This window comes from Octopus bimaculoides, chromosome 17 (genome assembly GCF_001194135.2).
Source record: "Octopus bimaculoides isolate UCB-OBI-ISO-001 chromosome 17, ASM119413v2, whole genome shotgun sequence".
Taxonomy (NCBI): domain Eukaryota; kingdom Metazoa; phylum Mollusca; class Cephalopoda; order Octopoda; family Octopodidae; genus Octopus; species Octopus bimaculoides.
Window position 1 is genome coordinate 31816507 of NC_068997.1, and position 16128 is coordinate 31832634.

General features: G+C 37.7%; 1 protein-coding gene across 1 annotated transcript in view; it reads right to left on the reverse strand.

The window, feature by feature from the left end:
- The window catches only part of LOC128249716 (uncharacterized), a 113915-nt gene that overhangs the window by 5250 nt on the left and 92537 nt on the right, over positions 1-16128 (reverse strand). Inside the window, exons 17-20 of the mRNA XM_052974148.1 lie at positions 12053-12279; positions 9031-9109; positions 6771-6914; positions 2742-2915 (exon numbers count right to left, since the gene is read on the reverse strand). Of these exons, the coding sequence (XP_052830108.1) occupies positions 2742-2915; positions 6771-6914; positions 9031-9109; positions 12053-12279 (624 nt within the window). The remainder of the gene's footprint in view (positions 1-2741; positions 2916-6770; positions 6915-9030; positions 9110-12052; positions 12280-16128) is intronic.

A 16128-nucleotide genomic window follows, 5' to 3' on the forward strand; every position in this document is an offset into this window, starting at 1 on the left:
ATATATATATATATATATATAATCATCATCATCGTCCGCTTCCCATGCTGGCATGGGTTGGACGGTTTGACTGAGGACTGGCAAGCCAGGAGGCTGCACCAGGCTCCAATTTGATTTGGCAAGGTTTCTACAGCTGATGCCCTTCCTAATGCCAATCACTCCAAGAGTGTAGTGGGTACTTTTACATGTTACTGGCAGCATGGGTGCCAGTCAGGTGGCACTGGCATCAGCTACGCTTGGATAGTGCATTTTACATGCCACCAGCATGGGTGCCAGTCAGGCAACACTGGCATATATTTAAATAATATATAGTCCTCCAGGCCATAACAGAGGAATTCAAAACTGGATGCCCATGGGAACTACTTTATGTTTATGACCTCATTCTTATTGCAGAATCTGTAGCAGAATTGGAGGAGAAATTCTAGGTATAGAAGCAAAGCCTGTAATCAAAGAGCCTTAAAGTTAACTTTGCAAAGACCAAAGCTGTTGTTAACAAGAAAGAAGATGAGACTCTCTTTCATCAAGTAAATGGCCCTGCTCAATATGTAGGAAAGGCGTTGGAAGAAATTTCATTTGCTACACCCACTGTAAGCTATGGACACTTAAGAGATGCAGTGGAATCACAGGTAGATTAACAGATAAAGTTATCTTCGTATGTGGCAAATGTGCAGGAACAATAAGCACTAGGAGCACATGGAACTTAGACTTCTCAAATGTCCAAGAGGCTCCCTTGAGGTTGTAGATAGTTTCTGTTACCTAAGTGACCAAATTATCGATAGTGGAGGATACTCTGAAAGTTCTGTTTCTAGAATAAGAATAGGGTGGAAGAAGTTCAGAGAGCTATTACCTCTGTTGGCAACAAAAGGACTCTCAGAGTGAAAAGTGGACTGTATGATGCTTGTGTGCAAAGAGCTATACTCCATGGTAGTGAAATATGGGCTCTGAATGTGGAAGACATGCATTGACTGGGGATAAATGCACCATTGGATGTGCAACATCAGTGTGCATGTACAACAAAGTGCAAACATATTGAAATGAAAGTTGGACATAAGAGGAATCAAATGCAACATGCAAGAGAGAAGACAATGTTGGTTTGGACATGTGAAGCATATGAATGGAGACAGTTGTATAAAGAAGTGCTGATCACTGAAAGTGAATGGTACCCATAGAAGAGGGAGACCCAGGAAGACATGGGATGAAGTGGTAAGGACCAATATCAGGATGTTGGGCCACATAGAGGAACTGGCAATGGACTGAGATGTCTGGTGATATGAGGTTCTTGAAAAGACCTGCTTATGTCAGTGAAACTGAGTTCTAGAAGCACTGTGTTCCAACCACACGTAACAAGAAAACTTTTCACACTCCCTACACCAATGAACTAAACTATGTCTCTTCTCTTCTTCACATCTCCTCTTTCATGCACTATGCTTATCTCTCACTCCCCAATCCTCTCCTCACAGCTCTGTTCCCTATATCATTACTATCCAGTAGCCCCCCCCCTTCCCACCCCTCTATATACCCAGGTTTTCACTACTCGCTGCATTCTCCTCCCCTACTCTCTTCTCACACTTCTTTGACAATGCCCTGCCACTTATATTATGACCTTTATATCTCAAGAATATACCCTGGCACTTGCCACTATTTAACTCTCTATTCTTTTACTCGGCCATCCCATTTATATTCTGATCCCCACCCCTTGTGAGTATGCCCAGCATTTTGCCACCATCTCTCTCCTGCTCGCTTTTGCACTCCTGTTGTCTCCCAATCTCTCTTTCCTTTTTCTACTCTTCCCTGATGCTGGGTAACCATGTATCTCCTTCACAGCAGAATACCTGTCTCTCTCCTCCTCTTTTTTCTCTCTCTCTCTCTCTGGCCAGGTAACCATGTACCTCCTTACAGCAAGACATCTATTTCTATCTTTCTGTCTCACTATAACCTTTTATCATCTGACAGAAGATCAGCTCCTCCTATGCCCTTACCCCTATCAAAGATTCTTTGTCTTGTAGTTACTTCATGATCTTGCCAGTGCTGGTGCCATGTAAAAACCATCCAGTCCACACTGTAAAGTGGTTGGCATTTGGAAGGGCATCTAGTTATAAAAACTGACCTCACCTGTGCCTGTGTCATGTAAAAAGTACTCAGTCCACTATGCTGGGTGGATGGTTAGAAAGAGCATCCAGCCGTAAAAACCCTGCCAAAACGGACACAAAAGTCTGGTGCAGGCTTCTGCCTGATCGGTTCCTGTCTGACCCATGCCAGCATGGAAAGATGTTAAACGATGATGATGATGATAATAATAATAATAATATATATATATATATATATATATATATATATATAATTTGGAAATATTACTATACTTCATTTTTGTATCTGGTTTGCAAGATTGTTTGTGAATTTATGTGTTGAAACAAATGTCGCATCTATAATGAACTAAGTCAATAGTCATTGAAAAGATTGCAAGAAGCAACAAAAGAGCTTTGACAAACAAAAACAAAGCAATCAGATGTTTAATAAAAGAATGGAATTGTACAAGTGTATGTGTGTTAATTATATTGGCATAATGTCTCTCAGTAGACACAACAAAGTATAATTATATTATCTTAGAAAATGGCAAACCTTAAGTATGCATGTTAGAAACTATCTGCAATAAACGGTAGTAATAATTTGTACCTTATCTTTAGGGCTTTATAATGAGAAATTAACATTTGACCCAAACATACAGTTAATGAGTGTCTTACCTGTTCACTGTACAATGGTAGAAAAGAAACCAGTTCAAGTAAGTCAGTGATCCATAAGTGAATCACTTCACGTATACTTAGTGAATTGATGGTCTGCTCCAAGACAGGTTCAAACACAATGGCATTATCCACCAAAAGGATATTTACGATAAGAAATGGAACTGACATTACATCCTAGAATACAAAGAAATACAAATAGCATAAAATTTTTTGTAATTATTTAAGATTGCTTAAAAACTGTACTGTATGGAGCAGTGCTACTCTTGATGGGATAAAAAAATAAGACCTTATCATCATGAGCCCAACACCCTAATGACTGGGCCATATGCTTTCACACTCACACAAGCAAAAATAATCTGTGGGAAAGCATGTCTTCTGGTGAGGTCATTTGCTTCACAATTACAAGGTTGTGGATTCAATTTCTGACCAGGACCAGCACACTGTGTCATTAAGCAAGGTACTTCATTTCATCTTGCTTCTGTCTACTCAATTGAAAATGCATGTTACCTGCATCCGGGAGCATTACTCTCTCTCTCTCCTACTCCCTCCCTCTGTCACATCCTGCATGTTCTGCTAAGTTAAAGGTGGAATGAACTCTCTTCTCTCTCTCTCTCTCTCTTTCTCTCTCTCTCTCTATCTCTCTCTCTCTCTCTCTCTCTCTCTCTCTCTCTCTCTGTTTATGACAACATAGACATCAAAACAACTAGCAAAAGCATGTTGTCAAGTGATGGAAGCGAGACAAACACGGTTACAAAGACACACATAAATATATATCATCATCATCATCATTTAACGTCCATTTTTCCATGCTGGCATGGGTTGGACGGTTTGACAGAAGCTGATTAGCTGAAGGGCTGCTCAGGTTCCATATCTGTTTCGGCATGGATGCCAACCAGTCTAGAGAGTGTACTGGGTGCTTTTACACAGTACTGGCCTGGGTGCATTTTACATGGCACCAACACTTACAAGCCAACAAGATTAGGGATGCTTAGCTAGAGAGGGTTGCAAGGGATGAGCCTGTATGCAAGGACAACCACACTTTTACTTGGCTTGATGTGTATTTTCAAGCACAGCGAACTGCCAGGAGTTTCAGTCCTCTGTCGTCCCTTCTGTGAGTCCCCATGTTTGTAGATCCTTTCTCACCACTTTGTCCCACATCTTCTTGAGTCTATCCCTTCCACATGTTCCTCCACATGTGTGTGTGTGTGTGTGTGTGCACATGTGTGTATGTGTGCACGTGTGTGTGTGTGCACGTGTGTGTGTGTGCACGTGTGTGTGTGTGTGTATCACTGCATCTATGTTAAGTGTGGAGATAAAGACCACTTCATAATAAAGGATATGATAGAACACAGACAATGAGAACTGGCTGAGAGTGAGGGAAGGGTTTCAAATAACCCCAAATGAGTGCAAACATTGCAAATCCGACTGCATCTGTGCAGATAGCTCAGCGCCCATCCATCAACTTGTGGTTTTCAATAAATCCCATTTTCTCAACAAGAACCTTTTTTGTGATGAGCTTCTTTCAGTTTTCATCTACCAAATCCACTCACAAGGCTTTGGTCAGCCCAAGGCTATACTAGAAAACACTTGCCCACGGTGTCACGTAGTAGAAATAAACCTGGAACTATGTGGTTTGGAAGCAGTTACCACACAGCCACGCTTGCACCTAACTACAAAAGGGGTAAAGGTAATAATTAGGAATTGGCAATTAGTGGTTAGCTAACATTACTGTTTCACTGATCAAGCAAGAGAAACAACACTGAACATTTCTGTCTTGTTAGGCTTCATCAGTATGTCTATATAAAAAGCATACTATGTCTGTATGTGGGCATACCTAGATCTTGTGTTGGTATACTATCCTCACACAAGATCTTTATTCTTTGGTAGACATACTGTATTTATTTGAATATCTGAATTATTGGTAGAATATTATGTGTATGTGTGGCAGGATTCCACACAGTTTCCAGCAATCAAATTCATTTACAAGCTATAGGTCAGCTCAGGGTTATTATAGGAGATGAATGCCCAAAGTTCTGCACAGTGGGATTGAACTCAAAACCATGAGGTTGCAAAGGCAAACTTCTTAACCACACAGCCATATCTACACCTATATTTACATTACTTTGATTTCCTGATTACTTGATGAGTTGTTGTGCACTCTTATCAATGAAGTATCTCACTTAAATGGACTAAAATGCCATGTATGTATGTGTGTGCATGTGTGTATGTGCTTCTGTCATGACCTCTTCCCCTTTTCTCAATAGTTTTCCAAACATGCTCGGATTCTCTTTATTACTTTCCCTCTCCTTCTCTGACCATGACTCTCTTCCATAACATTTATTCTCTCCTTTTCTCAAACCTCCTCTTCCTCTTCACTTTCACTAATCTCATTCAAAACCAGTTGGCATTTCTCTCTGATGAAGGATTCCCTTCATTAGACATGTCTTCTTCCTCACAGCATACAATTTATTCCCTTGCTTGAATTATGTATATTAATAATTAATTGCCAACAAAGAACATGACTAATTTCCGCGGATTCTAATACTATACAGTATAGTCTTGTTGGAGTAAGATGATTGGGCATAGGTGTTTGGAATAGCTGACTGGACGTTGAACCTGTTTTGCTGTCTTGGTAATAGTACTTTTTGGCACTGGAGGCAAACACACCCACATGCAAACAAGTGCAGAAATAAATGCATACAGATAGAGAGAGAGAAACATTACAATTTAATAATTGAACATGTCTGACTTAAACACTTTATTTCTCCTCACTCACATGAAGAGAGAGGGAGAGAGAGAGAGAGGTGGAGAGAGAATGAGAGAAACATTATTTACAAACAACAGATACAAGTGCTACTAATTGAAAGCGAGCTTCACATATGATACTCTAGCTGTTTTATGGAATCATCAGGAGAGAATGCATGCCATTTCAGGGCCTTTCTCTCAAAGAGATGAGGCCCCACTTGCTAGATCATCAGGTTATTAGGCTTCACTCAATATCCTTGTAACCGTTGTTCATCACCTCTTTTTAACTAAATCCAATGGCTTGCTTTCTCCACTATAGCCATGATATCACTCATGTGGACATTTACTTTAGGATGAGTTAGTCCTAGTGACAACAACTATCACTCCATACTACTTCCAATGAATCCCCTATGTCCAACTTCAGTTGGATAATGTTTAGCTCCCTAGTTTGCATCTTCATATTCCACAAGGGGATGTTCATAACAGTCAATCTTTCGAGTCCAAGTAGCATCCATGTTATCTTCAATGGGCACCATCATCTTAACCAGATTTACCACCTCCTTTTCTTAATATGGTCTGATAATATGGTGTGATAATGTGGTTTGATAATGTGGTTTGATAATGTCTAATATCAAATAAGTCAGGCATTGAATCAGCCTTGCCAAAGAGGTAAAGTCAAATGGCTGTGTCAAAATGTCACATAGCCTCAGATCTTGAAGCTCCATTTTTAAAGATTAATCATTATGATTTTGTGATATTTGTTTCTTTCATGTATTTATAATTTATGTTGTCGTTGTTGTTCAACTCCGAATCAGCCCTGATCAAGCAGAAGTAAGGTCAAATATGATCAGAACTAAGGTCAAATATGTTCCAGTTGTGACCATTCTAGCTTAGTTGCTGTTATTGTTATTGTTTCACCCCAGCTCAGCTATAATTGGGCGGATCTATAATCAAAGACATTCCAGCTATGACCTCTCTGTCATATGTTTAGGAATAGTGTGTCTAGGACTACATTGTTTAATGTGATCTTTCTTTCTTTGATACAATAGAGTGCATGATTTGAAATCGATTTGGCTACAACCATAAAAAGTTCCCCTTGTTGATTCATCTTTGATTTCATGGAGCCATTCAGAATTTATTGCACTCCAAAATTTGAAATCTCTTCTTGTAATTTATATTGCTCATAAAATCCATCATTTCTATCAACATAATTAAGTATATCATTTTTAATTATGTCTCTTCCACACAAGTTATTTTTATGAAGTAATTAAGTAATTATCTTACCTTTGAAGCAGAATTACCAGAGAGGAAGGATAACAATATGCTGAGTTGAGACTGGATTGCATTCTTTAAACCATCGACAATAATCTGATCTACATGTAGCAGGTAGTCTTGCCAACATGGGGATATTTCACTGATATCAAGAACCTTATAAACAAGGAAGAAAATAGCATTTAAAAATGTCACAACTATTAATATTGTGCTGCAGAAAATAAATGAAATCCTTCATCATTGTCGTCCTCATCATTTTAGCCATTATTAATATTGTAGAATCATTATAGCAAACTGGCAGAATCATTAGCAGACTAAGCAAAATACTGAGTTCAAATTTTGCTGCAGTTGACTTTGCTCTTCATCCTCTCAAGGTCAGTAAAATAAACTTACAAATGCTGCAAAAGCTTATGAATGCTGCAGAGATGTGATTCGTTGGATATATACTAAAGATATACAAATACAGTAACAAAGATTGCAGTCCTTTAATGAGCAGAAATCGGCAGAAATCTTCTTGGGTAGATGGGGGCAAGAGACAAAGCCCAATGGACAAAATATGAAAAGACAAACCCTTGAGAAGTTGGTGACCAAGGGAAAACTGAAAGGAAGAAACCAGGGAGGATTAAACGTTGGAAAGATAAATTTTGTTGTTGGTTATGATGACAGTGATGAAGATGGCAAGTAATATTTATTGTGATGCCCACTTAAGAATAGAACCAATTTTATGATCAAAATAGCTAGATTTGGCCTCTCATACCTACATTACAATATCATTCTAGAAATAAACAATCACATCATCAAAATCTCAAAGCTACAAGATAATGCATGATTAGATTAATTTAAAACAATGTGAGTAAATAGGCATTACATTCAACAGAGTGATCTGAATGCTAAAGGGTTAATATTCAACAATTTAAAGTAGTTACGAGGGTCAGCTGAAATGTTCAAAGATACTTTGTGAAATATGACTGAATGAGATTTATTTTTCACCATAATTCCCCTTGCAGTTCACACACTTATTCCATTGGTGTTGCAGTGCTTGAATTTTATTGGTGAAGAAGCTTTCATCCTGTTGGTGGAAAAAGTCATCAACAACAGATATGACATCATCATAATTGCGATATTGGCTCCTAGCCAAGTGTTTTTTCATGTTGGGGAATAGATGGTAGTCAGATGGGGAATAGTGAGAGTGATTAACCAGTTCAAAGCCAGTCAAACACATCAGCTATCAAATATTTATGTAAAGCTTATTTTGTTGCCTGTAACAAACATTCAATTTAACAACAAAGAATGAGGCCCAAATAAATTTGTGCTTTTATATTTCATAACAATTAGCTGACCACCCCCGTCAGTTTTTCTATCAAAATAAAGCAAAAAAGTCTTCTTCATGACTGTATCATTTTCAACACAAATCAATTTATAGTGCTCCAGCACACTGAACGAGCACTATTGATCAGCAGTCAAAAACAAAAATGGGACAAATGTTGTGAACGGATGAAAATATGATGGTGATTGAGGGGACCTGGCATGGTATGTAAGCATAAGATTTTGATCAAAAGTATATGAAAAGAAAGTTCACACCCAGAACTTTCTAAAGATATATAATTGTCCACTGAAAAATTGTATTTTTACATAAAAATGATCAAGCAAAATGTGGGTTTTTGTGTGGTCAAACTGCTTGTTGCTCATTCTATGGAACTCTACAATGATGCCTTATTAATAGAATAAGATATGAACAGGAGGTTGACAAGCATCAAATCATCTATAACATACAGAGGAGGGTACAGAAATATATAAACTGAGCAGGAAATCAATAGAATCCAGAAGGTGAAAGTTCAAAGCAATTAGGCATAGACAGGTACAAATTCAGGAAATTCATTCAGTAATGCCATTGATGAAACAGAAGAAAATGCCTATTTGATATTTCTTTATCTCTATTCATATATACTAATTCAATTTTTTTTTCCAAAACAAATTTAATACATTTCAATGTATTGTAGAGAGTTTTAACTCTTCTAATTTATATATAACTTTGCTATGTTTATTGTCACATTACATGCAAATAAATGGGTCCTGGTAGCAATAAAGAAAAGATTGTTGTTGTTGTTAGAGACACCAATAATGGTAGAGGGAAGTAGGGGCATCATTAAAGTGTTGGAATGTCTCTGATCAAAGGGTCTTCTCAATTAGAACTGACCTCAAGTAAAACAATAACAATAATAATAGCTATTATCAAACACATTACCAAGATTTCAGATAATACAGTACTTACTTGTAATGAAGATTTTAACAAAGAATCAATCCTGTGATTAGATGGTAGAAGAACTTCTTTGAGCTTCTGTAAAATGGTACTAAATAAGAGAGAGATAGAGAGAAGGGTGAGTGAAAGACGGAGAAAGCTATCTATGCTATAATTGTTAAGAATTATACTCAGATTAAATGAATTTGTAAAGAACAAATGAGTGAAGGTGCATGACTCAGTGGTTAGAGCATCAGACTCACAATCATGATGTAGTGAGTTCGATTCCTGGACTGGGCTGTGTGTTGTATTCTTGAGCAAGACACTTTATTTCACATTGCTCAAATTCACTCAGCTGTAGAAGTGAGTTGTGACGTCACTGGTGCCAAACTGTATTGGCCTTGGATAACATTCGTAGCGTGGAGAGGGGAGGCTGGTAATGCATGGGCAACTGCTGGTCTTCCATAAACAACCTTGCCCAGGCTTGTGCCTAAGAGGGTAACTTTTTAGGTACAATCCCATGGTCAGTCATGGCTGGAGGGGGTCTTTTATTCTTTTAAAGAACAAAATCTGATTGAGCCCTTTAACCAATTTCCTTCCTCCTCAAGACACCCCAACTCATCACATCCCTAACTACAGCTCTGTCTTGATACCACTAGCTTTTCTTGCTACTCAGAAACTTTTCATTTGTTATCTAACCTTTATCGATTAATACTCTTCACTCCCCCCACATTTTTATTGATCACTCCCACCACAAAGCCAAGTGCTTTTATGCAATGCCACACAGGCACTTTTATGTGGGACCACACAAGCACTTTTACATGGCATCACCACGAGTGCTTTTTTATGTGGAACCAGCCTAGGACTCTTGTGGGTCAGTCCTCACCACCGCCAGGATCAGTCTTAACACTTCTGCTGCAGAGTACAGGCCTTCTTGAGTACAACAAGGTGTTAGGCATCTCAGTCCTTTGTCATCTTGCCTGAAAGGTTCAGCGTCCTGAGGTCGTTCTTCAGCACTTCATCCCACATCCTCCTGGGTCTCCCACTTCCATGTGTTTCATCCACTTTGAGAGATCAGCACTTCTTTATGTAGCTGTTAGCATCCATACACATCACATGACCAAACCAGTGCAATCTTCTCTCTTGCACACAGCAACTAATTCCTCTTATGCCTAACATCTCTTTCAAAGCACTAACATTCTGTCAAACATTTACACTTACATTACACATCCATCAGAGCATACTAGCCCCATTCCTTTCTAACCTTCACATGTCTTCTGCATTCAGGGCCCACATCTCACTACCATGTAGAATTGCTGTCCATATACATGCATCATACAATCTTCCTTTCATTCAGAGAGAGAAACCATTCATAGCCAACAGAGGTAACAGCTCTCTGAATTTCTTTATCTTATTCTTGTTCTTGTTATTATACTCTCTGTGCATCCTCCTGCACTACTAATTTGGTCCCCTAGCTAGCAGAAATTATACGCTACTTTTCATGAGCCACGAGGTCATTTGAAAGAATCAATTTCATGGGATTCTGTGTATCTTCCACATATGAACATTACCTTCTCTGATAATCTTCTTATTAATCTACTGCAGTTCTTGTGTGCCCATAGCTTACACTGGATACAACATATGGACTTCCTGCCTACACCTTTCCTACAAATTGAACAGGGCCACCACATATCTGAAGTGGGTAGGGCCGTGTCAGTTTTCTCGCTTACTAGGACTTTGGCCCTTAGATTCCAAATTTTGTTTCCACACCTGGAATTTCTCTTCAAGACTTAATGGAGCCATATTTATATACGAAATTCTTCACTGTATTCATGATTAACTCATACCTGTATATATTTCACTCAGGCATTGCATGACTAATAACCTGGTGTAGAACTCAATACACGTATACTTCAGAACAAAGTGTGAGATGAGTATAGAGCAGTAATAAGAAATCGAGATGACAAAAAAATGATTATCTTCTGAACTTCATTAGCTTGCAGCTGTTTCTGTTACAAGTTGCAGCAGGTTCATAGCTGAGTGCCTGAGTAACATTTTACAACTTATAAATTGCATTTCATATTCAAGGCTCCAAAGCTTATGAAGTTCATAAAATAATTGTTTATTCCTTTGTAATCTCATTTATATATAAGAAATAATCAAAATTCAGTTGAATTAGGTGCTTATGTTGAGGCACCAAGTCAGTCCGGTATTATCTGCACAACTCGAAGTAAGATGGATAAAAAGAAAATAAGTAACACGGATGTCAAGGTATTAGTACAGTAATGCACTAATATTTTGACATCCTTGTTACTTATTTGCTTTATCGTGATGGCACGTAAAAGCACCCACTACACTCTCAAAGTGGTTGGCATTAGGAAGGGCGTCCAGCTGTAGAAACTCTGCCAAATCAGATTGGAGCCTGGTGTAGCCATCTGGTTTCACCAGTCCTCAGTCAAATCGTCCAACCCATGCTAGCATGGAAAGCAGACATTAAACGACGACGATGATGATGATGATATATATATATATATATATATATATATATATATATATATATACACACACATATACATGGCACCATCATGAGTGCTTTTTATGTGGCACCAGCCTAGGGCTCTTGTGGATCAGTCCTCACCACTGCCAGGATCAGTCTTATCACTTCTGCTGCAGAGTGCAGGTCTTCTTGAGTACAACAAGGTGTTAGGCATCTCAGTCCTTTGTCATCTTGCCTGAAAGGTTCAGCGTCCTGAGGTCATTCTTCAGCGCTTCATATATATATGCACACACACACACACACACACACACACACACACACACACACACACACACACACACACACACACACACACACATGCACACACACATGGCTTCTTTCAGTTTCCATCTACCAAATACCCTCTCATGACTGTCGTTTTTATGTTTGCATGAATACTGTTTGCATATAGAAACACTGTTTATCTATATATAGACTACATATGAACAATACTCTTCAATAAAAATTAGATAACCATAGCTATTTTAAAAATCAATATTAGAATAACAAAATATTTACATTTCAAACAGTTTCAGTTGTTCCATAGTAAATGGCTGTTGATCAATCGGAAGCTGTGGTGAGTAAAGTATCCAGCTGGATGTTGTTTCAACAATAAAGTTATGATTAGACTGTACAGTTTCCAGACTTTGATAAACATCATTGCAAACAAGAGACATTGCTGATTCAATAAAATCTAATGATTCTTTCATCTTCCATGTTAAGTGCTGAAGGCCATCGTTAATTAGCTGTAATTAATGAATAAGTTAATTATATTTGTCAAAAACAACTTTGAGTAAAATTTATTAATACTGTAAGCTTCCCAAAACATTGACCCATTAGAATTTCCATCTTACCCATGTTTTCTGCAATTATTGACTTTCAAGGTGAGCATAAATTGTATAAGAAAACCTGCAAAGATTACTGTGCAGCCCCTTCCTTCTAACATGAGAATTTTAAAAGGAACAGTCCCTGCAATAATATCAGTTCAATCCACTGTACACCATTAATGTAATCACGGATATAGCAAAGAATTCTTAATCCCATTTAAGTACACACCAACAACACATAACTAATACAAGCTCTTCAATATGAAAAACATCAAGGTCAGATTTAATATCCTGGATAGTATTGTTTACAGGTCTCACATTACATTATAAGACACACATCGAGTCATCCTCACCCAACAACCAGCTTGCAAAGCCAGAACTATTAGGATTGTTCACTCAAAGAATTTGCTTTTCAGAAGTGATGGTATATAGAGCAAGTTTAACAACAATTAGTGGTTTTGAGAAGAATTGTACAAGACTTACAGAGAGTACATTTCCAACCCAATATAACAAGCATATCCAGAGACAGAATTAATTCCACCTCCTTTCATCATCATCATCATCATCGTTTAACGTCCACTTTCCATGCTAGCATGGGTTGGACGATTTGACTGAGGACTGGTGAAACCGGATGGCAACACCAGGCTCCAATCTGATTTGGCAGAGTTTCTACAGCTGGATGCCCTTCCTAATGCCAACCACTCAGAGAGTGTAGTGGATGCTTTTACGTGTCACCCGCACAAAGGCCAGTCAGGTGGTACTGGCAACGGCCACGCTCAAAATGGTGTATTTTATGTGACACCCGCACAAGAGCCAGTCTAGGGGCACTGGCAACGATCTCGCTCGAAAATCCTACGAAGGAGAGTCAGGCAGTACTGGCAACGGCCACGCTCAAAATGGTTTCTGTTTCAAAATGCCTGGAGTTTAAAGGAAAAGGAATTTAAAGATTCCTATGACATGGATAATTGTAGATAGTGTTCCTGTACACATATAGATCCTACTGTGTACCCATAGCTTACACAGTACACCATATGGAGTTCCTGCCTACATCTTTCCTACAAATTGAACAGGGCCACCACATACCTGAAGTGGGTAGGGTCCTGTCAGTTTTCTTGCTTACTAGGACTTTGGCCCTTAGATTCCAGATTTTGCTTCCACACCTGGAATTTCTGAATATGTATATTTTGAATATGTATATTCTGAATATGTCTATTCAGAAATTTTCATATCCTAACATAGCCACCCATATTTCGCAATAAGAATTCAAGATCTTATTGTTCTAGCACCACCAGAAGAACTTATAACTACCAACATTCAAGATTCATTCAGGGTAAATTCATAAATCCAACCTCATATTACCAGTAAATGTATCAACGATCAAGCCTTATATTAGTTTAATGGTCAACATGTTTAAGTTATGATATAACCAGCATACACACTCCCTGAACCTAACTAGATGCATAGCAACCTCTTTATCAACATATGCTTGAAATTTAAAAAACAAACACAACTTCTGACATTCAATGGAAAATTTTAGACTGCATGAAATAATAACACCGATTTCCAAGACTCTACAATCAATGAACCACTAGTGAAAATCTAAAAATACTATTCCATCTTATGAAAATCCCAAATTGCAATTCAGAGCACATGGTTTTCTGTAGACATACAATTTCATATTTATTGAAGAACTACAATTCCACAAGAAAATTAACCCTAAAAGTAACCATCCTTGACCCATAGGCTATATATTCTCTCACTACACTTATATAAACCTATAAATTCAAGAAACTGCCTTTCTGCTCTTGAACTCCACCAAATCTTCCCTACTCCAACTACCCTCTCACCCACTCCATACACAGGCCACATAGTACTCAACAGCTAATGTCTTACTATTCTTTCCAAAAAAGACTAATTGCAGCTTTTACTTCCTAAATAAAACCAATTTTTGTCAAATATTTTCTGATTAAAATGAAGCTGTTTTGCCATGTTGAAAAGCAAAACTCTGACTTGTGCAAGTGAAGTATCATTTAAATTATACATGCATGAGCGCACGCACACACACACACACACACACACACACATCTACTGATATAAGAAAGACGACCAGGCAAAGAAATACCTCCCAATTGAAGTTTTAGTCCCCGTAAATGATAATATGATTCTCAAAGAATTGGTCATAACTCAAATATAGAAGCAGAATAACTGAAACAATCTCTAGAGTAATAAGCACCTGGGATTTTTTAAAAATCATGGAAACAAATGCATAACCAAAACCTTACACATATGTGTAACACACAAAAAACTAACAGTACTAAGGCAGCATGGGTGAGTGACAAGAAGCTTGCTTCCCAACCACATAGTTCTCAGTTCAGTCCCACCTGTATGGGACCTTGGGCAAGTGTCTGACTATAGCTTAGGACCAACCAGAGCCTTGTGAGTGGATTTGGTAGATGGAAATTGAAAGAAGCCTATTATATATATATTTTCTTTCTTTTACTTATTTCAGTTATTTGACTGTGTTGGAGCACTGCCTTTTAGTCAAACAAATCGACCCCAGGACTTATTCTTTGTAAGCCTAGTACTTATTCTATCGGTCACTTTTACTAAACTGCTAAGTTACAGGGATGTAAACACACCAACATTTGTTGTCAAGCAATGGTAGTGGGACAAACACAGACACACAAATACATACATACATACATACATATATATATATATATATATATATATATATATATATATATATATATATATATATATATATATATATATATATATATATGCATATACTATGAGCTTCTTTCAGTTTCCATCTACCAGATTCACTCATAAGGCTTTGGTCAGCACAATGCTATAGCAGAAGATACTTGCCCAAGGTTCCACACAGTGTAACTGAACTTGAAACCATGTGGTTAGGAAGCAAGCTTCTTACCACACAGCCATTCCTGTGCCTATATATATATTTATGTGTGTGTCTTGTGGCTGTCTCCCAGTACCACTCAAGAACTGGTGTTGGTGTGTTTACATCCCTGTGACTTAGTAGTTCAGCAAAAGAGCCAACAGAATAAGTACCAGGCTTAACATAAACTGAGTACTGGGGTCAATTCATTTGACTAAAAATTCTACAAGGCACAGTCTAATAACTGAAACACGTAGAAGATAAAAGATAGCATAAAAGAAGTCAATTGGATGTGATAGCATCAAAATCAAACATTTACTTACAGAGACAGCGATTATATATCACCCGAGGTGATACACCTATGTCCTATTATACAGGTAAACCGTTACTTAATTTAAATTAAAATCCTGTGTATATGTTGTATAGAAACGTGTAGTGGTCATTAAACAGCTGTCGAATCGTACTCCTTCTTACTTCTGACTATTTTTTATAAATATTTATTTATTGTACTTATTATTTATTGTACTTTTAATTATAAATTTTTTCTATATGTGACAGTGGATTTTCATCAATGAGTTCATAAACCTTGGTTCTTTTCCCTAATACTATATATTTATATATATTTTATACTGTGAAGCTTAATTTAATTTTAATTTTTAATAAATTGATTTTAATTGAGTTTTTACCTGTAATTTTGGATTTTATCCCTAATATTATTATTATTATTATCATCATCATCATCATCATCGTTTAACGTCCGCTTTCCATGCTAGCATGGGTTGGACGATTTGACTGAGGACTGGTGAAACCGGATGGCAACACCAGGCTCCAATCTAATTTGGCAGAGTTTCTACAGCTGGATGCCC